The sequence below is a fragment of the Myotis brandtii genome, unplaced genomic scaffold, assembly GCF_000412655.1.
Source record: "Myotis brandtii unplaced genomic scaffold, ASM41265v1 scaffold1169, whole genome shotgun sequence".
NCBI classification, from domain to species: Eukaryota; Metazoa; Chordata; class Mammalia; order Chiroptera; family Vespertilionidae; genus Myotis; species Myotis brandtii.
This window is the reverse complement of record NW_005354047.1, coordinates 411885-426903: the sequence shown is the minus strand read 5'-3', so window position 1 is coordinate 426903 and position 15019 is coordinate 411885. Positions and strand designations below refer to the sequence as shown.

General features: G+C 49.3%; 1 protein-coding gene across 1 annotated transcript in view; it reads left to right on the top strand.

Annotated features, from left to right (window-relative positions):
- AFF3 (AF4/FMR2 family, member 3) overlaps positions 1–15019 on the top strand; it is a 420422-nt gene that overhangs the window by 322127 nt on the left and 83276 nt on the right. The window contains exon 10 of the mRNA XM_014529775.1: positions 4666–4703. Coding sequence (XP_014385261.1) covers positions 4666–4703 — 38 coding nt within the window. The remainder of the gene's footprint in view (positions 1–4665; positions 4704–15019) is intronic.

Below are 15019 nucleotides of genomic sequence, written 5' to 3'. Positions count from 1 at the left end.
GGCTGCCCCCCCCCCCCCGAGAGCACAGAGAAGACGGGAGGGGTACGGGGGGAGGAGGAGGGACTCCTGGTCTCCAGGGCCTCCTGAGGCTTTTCACCTCTTTCCGCGCCTCGTTCTGCTCTCTAAGGTGTCCTCAGTAAGAGAGCGCTCTGTGGATATTCTTTCCCCTCGTGACACTGGAATGCCCTGGCATTTGGCCCTTAATTCACAGGAATCCAGAGAAAAGAGAGGGGCAGTAACCCCGTAAACTGTCCACTGGAGCCTGGACATGGCTGGCCAGCTCCCTCACCAGCCCACTTAGGGTAGAAAGAGCAGTTTGGAAGCTGAGTCTTGAGGCGCTCACATAAACGCACAGTGAACCTCTCCCAGGATGGAGACTTTCAGTGCCCAGGTCAACAGAGCTTATGTTTTCCTCAGTCAGTGTGGTTATGTCCCTGTGGGAATTATCCAAGTTCCTGTTGTTGATTTAGTCTCAGTTCCTGTGTCGCTCCTGTCAGGTTTCTTTCCGGCCTTTGCTGCGGTGTTTCTCCACAGAAACCCCTGTCCTTCTAAGGGGGCCACTTCATTGTACAAGGGACCCATCGGCCCTTTGAGAGGCTATAGCAGAGGTGGGCAAACTTTTTGACTCGAGGGCCACAATGGGTTCTTAAACTGGACCGGAGGGCCGGAACAAAAGCATGGATGGAGTGTTTGTGTGAACTAATATAAATTCAAAATAAACATCATTACATAAAAGGGTTCGGTCTTTTTTTTTTTAGTTTTATTCATTTCAAACGGGCCGGATCCGGCCCACGGGCCGTAGTTTGCCCACGGCTGCTCTAGACTCTCACTACGTTTTCACTAGGTCTTACTGACTGCTTCTACAGGGCAGAGAAAAAAGGGCACAATAAAATGGAAATTTTCAAAATGTCTTCTAAAAGCCATATTTTGGAACAGGGTTACTATTTTCTCCCTCTAACCTCCTCCTATAAAGAGGAAATCCTATAAATCACTACTTTTCCATTCATTGCTTGTCTGCCAGGCATCTCCTATGTGGGAGACCCCACAGGAGGGGATGGGAGCTGAGAGCACACAGGACTATGGCAGTCCCTGACTGAGGACTGCCAAGAGCCAGGAACAGTGCTGGGCCCACGTACCAGCTCATCTGTCCACAATGCCGTGGCTACGCATTTGTGACTGACTCACATTTGCTAGATGGGGAAACTGAGGCTGGGAAAGGTGGAGTGGTCCCTGGGGCTTCTGGGTAGACAATGCTGCTCAGCGATGAAGGCCACACACGACAGAGGGACTGCATGGTGCAGCGGGTGCCCGGGGTCCAGGAGAGATCGCCAGGGCTCAGAGCTGCAGGGAACAGAACAGGGGAGTGCTGGCACAGGCTCCCTGGAGGAAGCAGCATTTGAGTCGTGCCCAGCCAGGTTGCATCTCCTCTTGATTTAAATATGCCAGTGTTGGCAACACTTCACCCAGAGGGGACCAGGCCAAGGAGACGCTAACAGACTCTCCACGTCAAAAGCAGTGCTCCTCATCACTCTGCAGGAGGAAATAAGCTGAGTCAAGGGAACGGAGCGAATTTTGTGTAATGGGGACTGTCTGGGGAGGAAAGGAATGGACGGGCAGATTTATGCAAAGTGGGGACAAATATAACTTCCTTGGCAGAACACAGCAGAGTTTATGTCATTTTGAAAAACTTGTTTACCCAGTGATTATGTGATTAATGAATATCAAAAGGCTCATTGCATAAAAGTGCAGTCTGAATGGCTGTTATATTTCTAGATTTGGTTGTAGTCACCCTTGCAGCACAAAAAGTAAATCAACTTAAATTATCTCCTGGGGAAAATAATGTGTAATAAATGAGCTAATCAATAGGCTTGGGAGTTTTAAAAATCCTCTCCATCCCAAAAAACATAACCACAAGAAACATCATTTCAAGGTTGGCCTTAGAAGTTGTTTTAAAGAGTAAATAGCAAATAGCTGTTTGCTCAAACAGAAAATCAGTGCTCACCTGGCTTTTGAGACCCTCCCTCCTGGTTCAAACTTCCCTCCCTCTGCTCCTCCTCCAGGCCTTTGCACGTGCACACTCCCCAACACCCGTCTTGCTCCTCGGCCTGGACTCCCCTCTCACGCCCTCCCACCAGCCACTTCCTCACCCTCTGCATCTCCCACCTCTGGTCAGGAAAGAGCAAAAGTGAGACATCAAGGCTAGGAGGCAACTTTAGGAACCAGCATCCAGTTCTCGTTTTACAAAAGAGGCTGGGAGTTTTGTCCAAGGTCACAGAAGCAAACCCAGCAGTAGCCCAGCAGTGACTGGGACTGAGAGCTGGAAGTAGATGCCTGCGTGGGAACTGCAGCCCCACCTGACCCGTGCGTTTCCTCACCTGTGAAATGCAGCTACCCTGCAGAGTTGGTGGGAGGCTTCGCTTCCCAGAGCTGCCATACAAGGTACCTCAATCTGGGTGCCTTCAAACAAGACATTTATTTTCCCACAGCTCTGGAGGCCAGAAGTCTGAAGTCAAAGTGCTGGAAGGGCTGGTTACGTCTGGTGCTGAGGAAAAGCCATTCCATGCCTCTGCCCCCGCTTCCTGAGTCTCCAGGCATTCCTTGGCTTTTGACAGCATCACTTCCATCTCTGCCTCCCTCTTCACACGGCCGTCCATGTGTCTGTGGGTCTCCTTTTCTAAGGGCCCCTGTCATTGGATTCAGGGCCCACCCTGGGGTGGGCAAACTTTTTGACTTGAGGGCCACAATGGGTTCTTAAACTGGACCGGAGGGCCGGAACAAAAGCATGGATGGAGTGTTTGTGTGAACTAATATAAATTCAAAGTAAACATCATTGCATAAAAGGGTAAGGTCTTTTTTTTTTTTTAGTTTTATTCATTTCAAACGGGCCGTAGTTTGCCCACGGCTGGGCTATAGCATCCCTGGCCCCAGGCATCAATGGCCAGTAGTGACCCCCCTTGCTGTTAAGACACAGAAACACCCCTACTCAACTCCAATAGCCTTGCTGTTTGGGCAAGAGGTGCCCCAGCTGAGAACCGCTGCTAGAGGCCTGGCCGCGGAGGCCCTGGCTCCACCTTGCAGTCTGGAGCGACCAATGCCTCTTTCCCCTGAACACATCCCTCCTTGTCTTTGCAGCTTTGCTCAGATAGTAGTGAGGAGGATTCCCGAATTTGTTCATCCATTTGACATTTCCTCATCAGATGTGCACTGAGCACCTGCCAGCCGTCCCAGGCCCTGACTGAGGAGCCCGTGGCCCAGCGGCCATGAGTTACCAGCACCCACATCCCCCCCGCCCCCACTCATCTTCCACTTGCATGTTAATGCCCAGGTGTCTTCAAGTCCTCCCTGGACCTCTGTTCAGACTTCCTGCCTAGGGACTGGCTTCTCTAACACAGTGACTGTGCGTCCTGCCTTTGCTCTGATCCCTCCTGGAGCCTCCGGCAGTGGTCTCCATGTGCTGGGAATCCGGCCAGTGCTGGGCTGACCGAGTGATCCAAGACCTGTTTGTGTGTCGCCAAGGGTGGATTCAGTTCTGTGACAGGGATCAGGTTTCTGCCAGGTCGTGTTTTTCTCATCTGAAGATTCTGTCTGTCTGCTATCCACATGGAATGAGGAATGGCATGGGAAACATTCCGGCGCCCCTGGTAAACAGTAAACGTGCCCTGTGTCCTGTACACGGTGAACGGCCATGTGCACTTCCTATTTCTTGTGCACCCGAGTAAGCCTTGGTCTCACAGGCTGTGCTGTGATCCCTCCCAATAATGACTTCGGAGACATAGAATGAGTGTGCCCCCTGCCTCCGGAGCTCAGCCACACGGGGCACATGGACAAGCTAGGCTAAGCAGACAAAAGGCAGTGAGTACAAAATGGGGGAAATCTGATGGAGAAATGGAGGTCTTTAGCTTCGTTTTTCTTTTTTTGTTTTTTTGTTTTATAGAACATTTCAAACACATAAAAAGTCTAGAATAATATAATAATCCCCAGTGTGCTCATCACCTGGTTTCAGCAGTTACCAACCCAAGGACATTGTTTTATGTACATGTCCACCCACCCTCCCTCCCCTCCAAGTATATTGTTTCAAGGCAAATCCCAGATCCTGTAATGGTATCCATAAATATTTCAATATGAATCTCTAAAGATTCTTTTAAAATTGCCACAAAATCATTGCCTAAAAACAAATCCATATCTCATAATATCATATTTCCGTCAGTGTTCCAGGTTACAATTGTGGTGACTTTTTCAATAAATCAGAAAACTGGGTCAAAAGGTGTACCTTCATTGGGAGAGGTGCTATAAAGGAACCAAAACAGATTATTTTTTTCTTACAGGAAAGTAGAATAAAGCAACAGGGAATACAAATGAAATAGCTGGGGAGGGTTTTGGGGGGGACCGTCTCCTGAGACCTGTCCAGCCTCACCAGCCTGGCACTTCCTGCCTCCCCACGCTCGTCCCCTGGTGGCAGGTGGGCACTGCAGGGGCTTCAGTTAACTCTACAGGAGCACTTACTGCATAAGATGACAGAGCTCTTACTGTGTTGCCTGTAGTTTACTAGTAATATTTGGCCACATGGCAAAAATGTGTGTGACACGGGTTTTTTTAAGTGCTGATTGACCACGTAATTTAGAAGTCAGAATATTAAATAAACATCTCTGCCCTTTCTTCCACCAGGCAGCCCAGGGAACCACGCTCCACGCTCTGTCTGACAGGTACGTTTTGTCATTTTTATGAACTATAAATTGCTTTATGAAACATCGAGCCCTATTTATTGTAGCATATAATTCATAATCGGATTTTGTCCCTCAAGTGTCTGGGAGCTGGGGTGTTAAACGTTTTGCGTGCTTGGATTTGTCATGCCCATGTGGGTTTATTACTGCAAAAATCGCCTTGTTGTATTTCACAGGAAGTGTGGAGAGTCCCTTGTTGTTAGTGAAACAAGAGACAAGGAACTGGAGGAAAAGGCCTCAGCACGCAGTAAATTCTGAACTTTGGAATTGGCTGCGATCTGAGCTCATTTTTCAGCAATAAGTACTTCATTTATTTTGAGATGTTTTCTTCAGACTTTTTCCATATCATTTCCCCGGGAGCTGTCTGGCTTTCAATGAGATTCTCTCCTGAAATACTTTATGCATGTCACCCAATTCATGGTCCTGAGTGCCTGGCTCTTCGCGCCGCGCTTCGGTTGGTTTTCTGACTTGTATTATGAATGAGATCTACCAACCTAATCAACTGTCACTCAAACTGTGTCTCACATCTGGCTTTACTGTGTCAAAATAGTTGAATAGGATCTATAGTTACTTTTGAGAGCAGATCAGGCCCTTTTTTGTTGTTGGTTTTTTATTTTTTCACTTGCTAAGGTTCTGCGTGTGCGTGTGTGTGTGCACACGTGTGCTTGTGTGTTTGTGTGCGCGCATAAGTGTGTGTTTTAAAGCCCTAACTGGTTTGGCTCACTGGATAGAGCATCAGCCTGGGGACTGAAGGGTCCCAGGTTCGATTCCGGTCAAGGGCATGTATCTCTGTTGCAGACACATCCCCAGTAGGGGGTGTGCAGGAGGCAGCTGATCAATGCTTCTCTCTCATCGATGTTTCTAACTCTCTATCCCTCTCCCTTCCTCTCTGTAAAAAAATCAATAAAATATATATTTTTAAAAAAAGAATTATCAGGAGGTAAAGATGTTTCTCTGCACATCTGAGGTTCTTACTGCATCAGAACAGCTGGCTGGTGGGCACCTCAGTGTTACCTAGTGGACTGTCACCACCTCCCTTCCTTACCAGTTCTTCTTGTGTGGGATGAGCAATAATTGACTATGTAACCAAGATCAGTTCAGCTTCTACAAGGGAAAACCCATCACTTGGGCACATTTTCTGCGCACCCGGGTGGAAAGCGTTTCCTCCTGGTGGTGGGCTGAGCCCGAGTATGTTTACTGCTGTTGAAAAGCCTGCCCCAGCTCGCGTGCTCCAAGGTGGCTGCCGCATCTCCTCAGCAGCTCCTTCCCAGACTCTCCCAGGAGCTGGGACTGCAGTGCTTCTGAGTCTGTGGGTAGAAGGAGGAGAGGCTCTGGATTGAAACACTTAAAATCTGAGCCATTCATTCACTTTGGCTTCTTAGGTGATTTCTTCAACCAAATGCCCTGAAAAGCAAGAGAAAGTCCTTGGTTCACAATATTGCTCCATTGCCAATGATTGCCAGGTTTCTTTTGGGGGCATCGAAAATTTAAGATTAGATCATGGTGATGGTTTCACCACCTTGTAACTATGCTACAAATCATGGGATTGCATCCTTTAAATGGGTAAGCTTTATGGTGATAAATTATCTATAACTAGAGGCTCGGCGTACGAAATTCATGCATGGGTACAGTCCCTAGGCCTGGCCTGCAATCAGGGCCATCTTCCCTGGCTGCCTGCAGCCGGCGATTGGAGCCTGCTGGCCAGAGAAAGAGACTGAGAGGTGGTCAGTGCGCCTCATAGTGACTGGTCTAGCGGTAGTTCTGGTAGTTCCACCGTTGGGGTCAATTTGCATATTGCCCATTTATTATATAGAATAGAGGCCTGGTGCATGGGTGGGGGCTGGCTGGCCTGCCCTGGTGGGGGCTCCTGATTGGGGTGGGGCTCCCCGCTGGAGGGCCGGGGCTGGCTTGGGCGAGGGGCCTCAGCGGTTTGCAGACCAGCCTGGGCGAAGGGCCAGTAGTTCTGGTCTCTGGTCATTCTGGTTGTTCTGCCGTTTTGGTCGCTGGGCTTTTATTATATGGGATAACAAAAGCATAATATGCTAATTAGACCGGATGACTTCCCGGATGAAGCCGGGGCTGCGAGGGAAGCCTGGGTCCCGGGTGCCAGAGGGAAGTCGGTGCCGGCAGCCGGGGGAAGGAAGGCCTACTCTTGCACAAATTTCATGCATCGGGCCTCTAGTATTTCAATAAAGCTGTATATATATATATGCAAAATGTCATTATGACCTCTGGTAGAAGGAATCAAACCTATTTTAGGAAAGTATGGGCTCCCTTTGAAGACCTGGTTGCAAGATACAATCAGAAATTAGGACTTCTTCCCAGAAGACACGTGGCCCTGTCCTGGGTAGAAAGGTACATGGGTGGTGAGCAGCACTATTCCCTTTGACTTTGTTATGAAATTCCCTCCAACCCTCCTGGTCAAGCCCCGTAGTTCATCAGCTAGTAAGTTAGCACCTGGGCCCCTGTTGATTGCATGACTAAGTGCAGAATAACGTGAAAAGAAAACCGTCCACTCCCTAAAGACAGAGGTCCCCGTTGTCACTACTCTTCTTACAAACTTCTCTATCTTCCTGTGGAGTAGAGCGTTTCCCTCTTAAATATAATAGTTTTTCTGTTAAAACTTGGGGGAACTTGGCTCATTTCAAAGTAATGAGTTTCTCCGCCTGCTGGCCTAGCAGCGGTTTGTCTGCAGCTACCTGCTCTGTGCTGCTCCTGTCCTGTGTCCCCTGGCTCAGGCCACACGTGTAATTTCCATAAGTGAGAACCATCTGTAACCATTTGGAGATGCCATCGGAAACCGTCCTTCCAAATAAGGACTTAGAACACCTACTGAATTCATTGGACTCACATTTTCTAGGGTCTTAAGTTAGAGACTCAGAGACAGAAGTCATTTCCTACCACCTTACCTAATCTGGAGGAAGCCAGTAATTTCTAGGAAATAGTCGGCATGACTCCTGGTGACAGCCTAACAGTCTGCCTGTCAGAGGAACCCCTCGGGTGGGGGTGGAACTGAGTAAAGATTCGCCCCAGGTTCTGACCTTCCCGAGGTGGAGATCTAACCCAGTATCACTGGCTGCCCATCGCCTGGTACTCACCTAGTACACATTCATACACAGACTATTCTAGTTTCTAAACTATCATTTTTCAGCATGTTAACCATCTCTTCATATAAAATTCCATATGTGGCAGCACTTTCGTTTTTATCCCAGAAAAACAGAACACTGTTTAGACCTTAAGGGGTGTGTCCTGAGTGCTGCACGTCGAGTTGAACAGGGTGGCGCAGGCTGGCCCAGGTCATGGTGCACAGCTCCGCGGGGCCCGTCCTGCTTCCATGTGGCCGCACAACCACCTGGAGTGCCCAGGCCCAAGGACATTTGCTGCGGGGCTTAGCGCTGTTTTGTTTCAAGATGTGCAACTTGATGATGAAGTGGGTTTGGTCGGCAGGGTTTGGGGGATGTGGGTTTACAGTGCAGGAAGCCTGCTGTTGTTCTGTGCCTCCAGGACAGGAAGCCTGCCTCCAAGGCGTTGAGGCGGGACCTGGTAGGCCAGTGACAGTGCAAAGGGATGGCATTTCTCTGTCCTTGGTAAGGACCGTAGAAGGCTCATCCCTGTGAGGTGTCAGAGGGGAGAGACTATCCAAGCATCTTTTGAAGGCCAGTCTTGCCTGTCTTTTCACTTCTCCGGTCTCCTGTTTTAAGTAGGCATTCTGGGAGAACTCGGGTGTCTGGTAGCTCATATTGTATGCTTTAAAGTGTATAAGTCCATGGTAACCAAAGCACAACCCTGATAAATTAAAACTATGAAATGTTTCATTACCGAAATTTAAAAATTATCTGTGGTCAACCCCAAAGAAAACCTTTGGCCTTGCTTTGTTTGGCCTGAGCGATGAGCTTCATTTACGGTTCAGCCGGAACAGCCAGTGTGTCCACAGATGATCACAGTCACAAAGCAAATCTGACTTCCCCCAACTTACGCCTGCCACCCGCACGACGGGAAGGGCCACGTGTAGGTGGGGTGGCCTGTTTTTCATTCTTTTCTAGCATCAACTGTAGAGTGTTTCATCTGTTATACGCCGCTGGGTGTCCGCTATACCAAAGGCGCGGTGGTGCCTCAAATAATGAAAAACATCAGGAGGCCAGGGCAGGAAGAGAGGGCAAAAGCCTCAGTATGGTAGACAAGCCAATTACAAGGAAACCTCAACTTGCAAAACGACACAGTGCTTTCCACCTTCTCCTGGTAGTGTGTGCCTCTCAGGCGTCTTTTGTTCTTATGGATTTTGTGTCAGTGGGTAGAGAGGGGTGAGGAGAACCAAGATAAATGGGCCGGAGGCTTGCTTGTCCAGGTGAGCCCAGGGTGGACGCACTGCGCGGGAAAGCGTGCTCCGCGGGAATGTGGAAACAGGCAAAGTGCCCGAGGAGAAGGAAGGATGTGTACGCAGCACACGACATCCTTGCGGTGATTCACTTCCCCTCGAAGCAGTAAATAGCAGATAACTGTGATGGAAAAGAAGGGTCCTGTGATTTATCAAGCCGAGCAGCTGTGCATTTGCAGGAGGCGGAGGTCCATCTTGAAGACTGGGCAGGAGCGGGAGGCACGCGAGGACTCGGTGTCAATCACCCGGCGCCTCCGTGGTCCCGGGGGCAGGCCTCGAGCTCCACAGCGGTGCTTTATGGCCGCTGATCAGGAATTCATATTTTCTGCGAAACCTCAAGCATCATTTGCAGTAACTTGGGCTTTATAAAAACAGAGCCTAATTTCATCTGAATAAATCATGTTCAGCTACAGATATGAGGAGCTGGGAAAAATGGTGCTCAACTTAAAAAAAAGGGGGGGGGGAATGAACAAGAAAGCCAACGTGAAAACAGTTGCTGAAGCGCTGGCAGTTGGAGGGCACGCACGGCCCTGGTGAAATCGTGCATGTAATCATCTTCTGAAATGTCAGCCTGCCACGGCAGAGATGCCTGCGTGTTTATAGCCTTGGAGACGCATCACCAGACTGTGCCCTGTCAGCCCATCTGGCAATATTTCAGCTCCAGGATCCATTTATATTGAAATCCAAACAACTACCATTGATTTATTCATTTATGCCACAAGTATTTATTGAGCGCATCCCGGGAACCCAGCGGGCGCGGTGCGGTGCAGGGCTGCGGGGGCGACCAGGAGCGGCCACGCACCCGTCGGGGCTTCGTCGTCCAGAGGGCTGCTGGCTCCCGCATGTGCTGCTCTCAGTTTAGCTTCCTCGAGTAAGTCTCGCCCATCGAATGCCCTCTTCCCATTGGGAGAAGATGATGAAATTAACTAAGTGAGGAATCGCATCAAGTGAAGAGGTTTTACCTCCCTGTGAGTCTGTCTGCATCTAAAAGCAGGACTGGACGTGTCCCCGAAGCAGGGCAGGGAGGACTTTTAAGAATTTCTACATTTTGAACCTGGAAAATGCCCAGGAGGCACACTGGAGGGAGGGTGTCAACCCTGAGACCCACAGTCTCTAGTCTCCAGTGCCAGGGACTCTGTAATGACGTTCTTCTGGGATGCCGGGCAAATAACAGCTTCCTGCAGTGCTCACAGCCCCCGTCACATTTACAGCCACCCCGTGAGGTAGGAAGGACTCACTTGACCGGCAAGAGGACTGACCTCAGAAGGTGACGGGATTCAGCCAAGGCCACAGGCAGCGAGCGGCAGAGCTGGGACGGGCCTCCAGGCCCCCTGTCCGTCTTCACTCAGCAACAAGCAGGCTGGGGTGGGGTTGGGGGCAGGCGACTCAGGCCACGCATATTCTGACAAAGACTTGACTCGGTGTGCACTAAAACTGTCTTCGTTTCCACTAATAATTATCATCATCGTAACATTTCATTCATAACTAAGGTGATCTTTTTATCCCTAGCACCTCGCACAGTGCCTGGCAATTAGGAAACACAGTAAGTTATCTGATGAATGGAAGAGAACAATGAAACATGAATGAAGGTTTTGTGGTTAAAAATGGTGACTTTGGACTTAAATAGAAAACACTTTCCTGAACCTGGCTGTTCCCATGGCAGCAGACCACCTCAGGAGGCAGAGTCCGGGGCCAGGGCTCATCCCTGAGGGTCCAAGCAGGCCCTGCCTATAGATGCCATAGAATTGAGACGCACTGTTCACTGCCACACACACCTGTCAGAAGGGCTGTCATCAGTAAATCCACAGACAGCAAGTGCTGTGAGGATGTGGAGGAAAGGGAACCTCGTGCACTGCTGGTGCAGCCACTGTGGAAAGCCGTATGGAGTTACCTCAAAAAATTAAAAATGGAACTGCCTTATGACCCTGCAATCCCGCTTCTGGGAATTTATCCAAAGAAACCCAAAACACTACTTGGAAGAATAGGTACACCCCTATGTTCATTGCAGCATTAATTACAATAGCCAAGATTTGGAAGCAACCCAAGTTCCCATCAGTAGATGAGTGGATAAAAAAAAAGCTGTGGTACAGCTACACAATGGAATATTTCTCAGCTGTAAAAAAGAAGGAAATCTTACCTTTTGCAACAGCATGGATGGACCTGGAGAACATTATGCTAAGTGAAATAAGCCAGTCAGAGAAAGACAGGTACCATAGGATTTCACTCATGTGTGGAATCTAATTAACAAAATGAACTAATAAGCAAAGTAAAGACACACGCATAGATAGAGAGTAGGCTGACAGCGGTCGGGGGGAGGTGGCTGGGAGAGGGGTAGAGGGATTGAGAAAAAAAAAAGAAAAAAGAGAAAAAAACTCATGGACATGGACGACAATGTGGTGATTGCCAGGAGGGGGGGGGGAGTACCAAAGGAATGAGGTGATAAATGGTGATGGACGGAGACTTGACTTGGGGTGATGGACACACGATACAGTGTACAGATGATGTATTGTAGAATTGTGCACCTGAAACCTGTGTAATTTGTTAACCAGTGTCACCCCAATAAATTCAATTTAAAAAATTAGTCCAAAAGTAGGTAAGAAAGTCTTTTTTAAAAATGTCAAAGGATTGAAAGTCTTTTAAAAAAAAGTCAAAGGATTGAAATTAGAGTAGATTAAATTAGAAATTATAATAGAAGAGAACACATGATGCCATCGAGAGCTCTCTGCACCAAGAGGGAGTGAAGGCCATGACCTCCAGTCCCTCCCCTCCTCATGCTTCACCCTGTCCAAGGACTTAAAATGCCCCCCATTTTTCTTTAAATATATGTTTATTGATTTCAGAGAGGAAGGGAGAGGGAGGGAGAGGTAGAAACATCAGTGATGAGAGAGAATCATTGACTGGCTGCTTCTGCACGCCCCTCATTGGGGATCTAGCCCACAACCCGGGCACATGCCTGGACTGGGAATCGAACAGTGACCTCCTGGTTCATAGTTCAACACTCAGCTACTGAACCGCGCCAACTGGGCAAACTGCCTCCATCTTATTACCACCAATTATTTGTAACTAGAGGCCCGGTGCACAGATTCGTGCACTGGTGGGGTCACTCAGCTTGGCCTGGGGGGATCAGGCCAAAACCAGCTCTCCAACATCCCCCGAGGGGTCCCAGATTGCGAGAGGGTGGTTCTCGGGTGACGCACCCTGGAATTGGGCTCCCTCCTATCTGGGTCTGGGTTGTGAGTGAGGCAGATTTGGGGCCGACAGTGCCCCAGCGGCAACCTAACCCACCACCAATTCCGCAAGGAAACGGGCTCCCTCCTCTACTGGTTGCAGCATCTGCCCCCTGGTGGTCATTGCAAATCATAGCTACCAGGTGAACAGTCAGATGGTCGCTTAGGCTTTTATATATATAGATTCTTTCTGTCCTCTCCGACATTCATCTGATGCAGGTTCAGTTCTGAGCTCCTACGCTTGGCGAGGCATTGTGCTGGTCTCCACGGAAGACACACACATTCCTTACGATGGAGCCCACTCTGCAGGAGCTGATGGTGGCCGAGGACACGTAGACGTCCGCATAACCACTGTGTATTAAACGTGGACATGTGCACACAGCCCTAAGTCTACTACAGCAGCCATGTGGGCGCTACGCTGAGCATTTCACGCACATGACTCCCTTTAATCCTCACACCACCCTCTCAGCTAGGAAGGAGAGATTAGCATGAGGACCTGAGAGATGACATTTTCAATGAAGTTTCATTTCATTTACCAAATACTCTCCCTAAAATCCCAGGGAGTCTGGTTTCCAGGGATGCATAACTTAGCCAAAGCCTCCAAACTGGTCTGTCTGACTCTGTCAGTTCTCTTAGCTGCTTCAGTAACACCACACACACACACACACACACACACACACACACACACACACACACCCGTAAATTAATAGGAAGAGTGTCACCAGGGGGTACAGGGGTAACACTGAAGTATTCAGAGCACAGAGGAAGGGGAGGGGCCTTTGAGGTGGCATGTGAAGGACAAGTGGCATCAGGACAGGCCACCCAGGATGGAGAAGGGGAGGGCCAGCCTTCTCTGCAGAAAGAATGGCCTGAGCAAGGCCAGGCTGAGGCATGAGCAAGGAGCAGCAGCCCCCACCCGAGGTGTGGGCCCCATAGGTTCTCGGCAGCCTCCAGGCAAGGCACTAGGGTGGGGGTGCCTATCACTCCACAGCGCTTCCTCAAGCCTGCGGTCCAGCCTCATCTTCCACAGAAACCGTGAATAACCAACGTACCCCACTCCCACAGCTCCTATTCCGTCAGCACAGCGTGTACCCGCTGACACATGCGTGCTTCTGCCCTCTGCTTCCTTATGCGTTTATGACTGTTCTCAACAACGAGTAGAGGACAGGATCCACACCTTGAATGCAGGGCACCCTGCCTACAAAGCAGCTGCTCAGTGGTGACTTACCCAACGCCTTTCCAACAAGAAAGACCAAGAATGCCCCTCATCTCTGCTTTCCTGGGAAGGAGGGGAAATACCAACTGCAGCCTGGCCAAGGAGCAAGCAAAGGGATCTGAATCCTTACACTTGGGTTGGAACTTGCTTTGGGCCAAGGAGTCACCGTCTGAGTCTGAACTTTCCTAGTTATATAAATAGGAGGATAAGAGTGTCCCCTTGTTAGGTTTCTGGACAGGTTAAACGAGGTGGTGAGTAGAAGGGCTCTGTCAATCTAGCAATCACTCTGTAGCCCACTAGGCAAAGTCTCTCCCCAACGTACCATGAGACTCTCTTCCAGTCCGACCAAGAGGCTTAAAAACCAAAGGAAGAAACGTATTCGTGTGGAGTTCAGATGTGGAAACATGAATAACTAATTGTATGGGGCATGTTTTTTGTTTGTTTGTTAGTTTGTGTCTTCAAATTTTTTTTTAATCCTCACCCGAGGATATTTTTCCATAGATTTTTAGAGAGAGTGGAAGAGAGAGAGAAAGACAGAGAGAAACATTGATGTGAGAGAAACGCATAGATTGGATGCCTCCTGCACAAGCCCCGACCAGGGCCTGGCCAGGGAGGAGCCTGCAACCAAGGTACATGCCCTTGACCGAAATTGAACCCAGGACCGTTCAGTCTGCATGCCGACGCTCTATCCACTCAGCCAAACAAGCTAGGACTGTATGGGGCATGTTTTTATGCTGACATTATAGGAAAACGATATCAACGTATCCCAAGAATTGTCCCTCGCTGTTGTCATTCCGCCCCTACTTTGGGGCAAGTTGTCATCCAGCCTGTTCTCCCCTGAGCCACTGGTGGGTCTCGGGATCCTCGGGAGGCTCACGCTCGCCTGCAGCTGATCCAGCTGATCGCCAAAGAACTGTTTTCATTTTATTATTTCAAAGCAAATAATCACATTTCCAAAGCCAACACGATCTCTCAGATCACATGGGATCTCAGGTGGAGATCTGTTTGGGGACTATGGTAACAGAGAAAACACTGAATGGCCGCATGTCCTCTAAGGCCGACAGGCCCGGCCATGCTCACCGAGGTGGCCCCCTTGCCTCGCAGCCCTCCCAAGAGGCTGTAAGTGTTCCTGCCCCACCTTGGGCGGCTGTTAGCTTAACAGGCCACATTACCGTCTGAAATGCAGGCTATCAGGTCTGCAAATCCGCTTTTAAAACCCCCTGCACTAATTTCCACACTACAACTGAATAGCTCCTGAGAAGCCATTGAGTTCTATCAGGTAAATAACACACATTTTAAAAGCTCCCAAACTTGTATTTTACACATAGAACAGGACAGCCTGGAAGAAACTGTTCAGCCTTTTTGAGTAAATGAGTTGTATGAAGCCACTGATTGCCCTTTGGGATGGTTTAGTGGGTTTGGGGAAGCCCAGGAGTGACGGGAACCTGATGCCTGGGTATAAGGAGCAGCTGGGTATAAG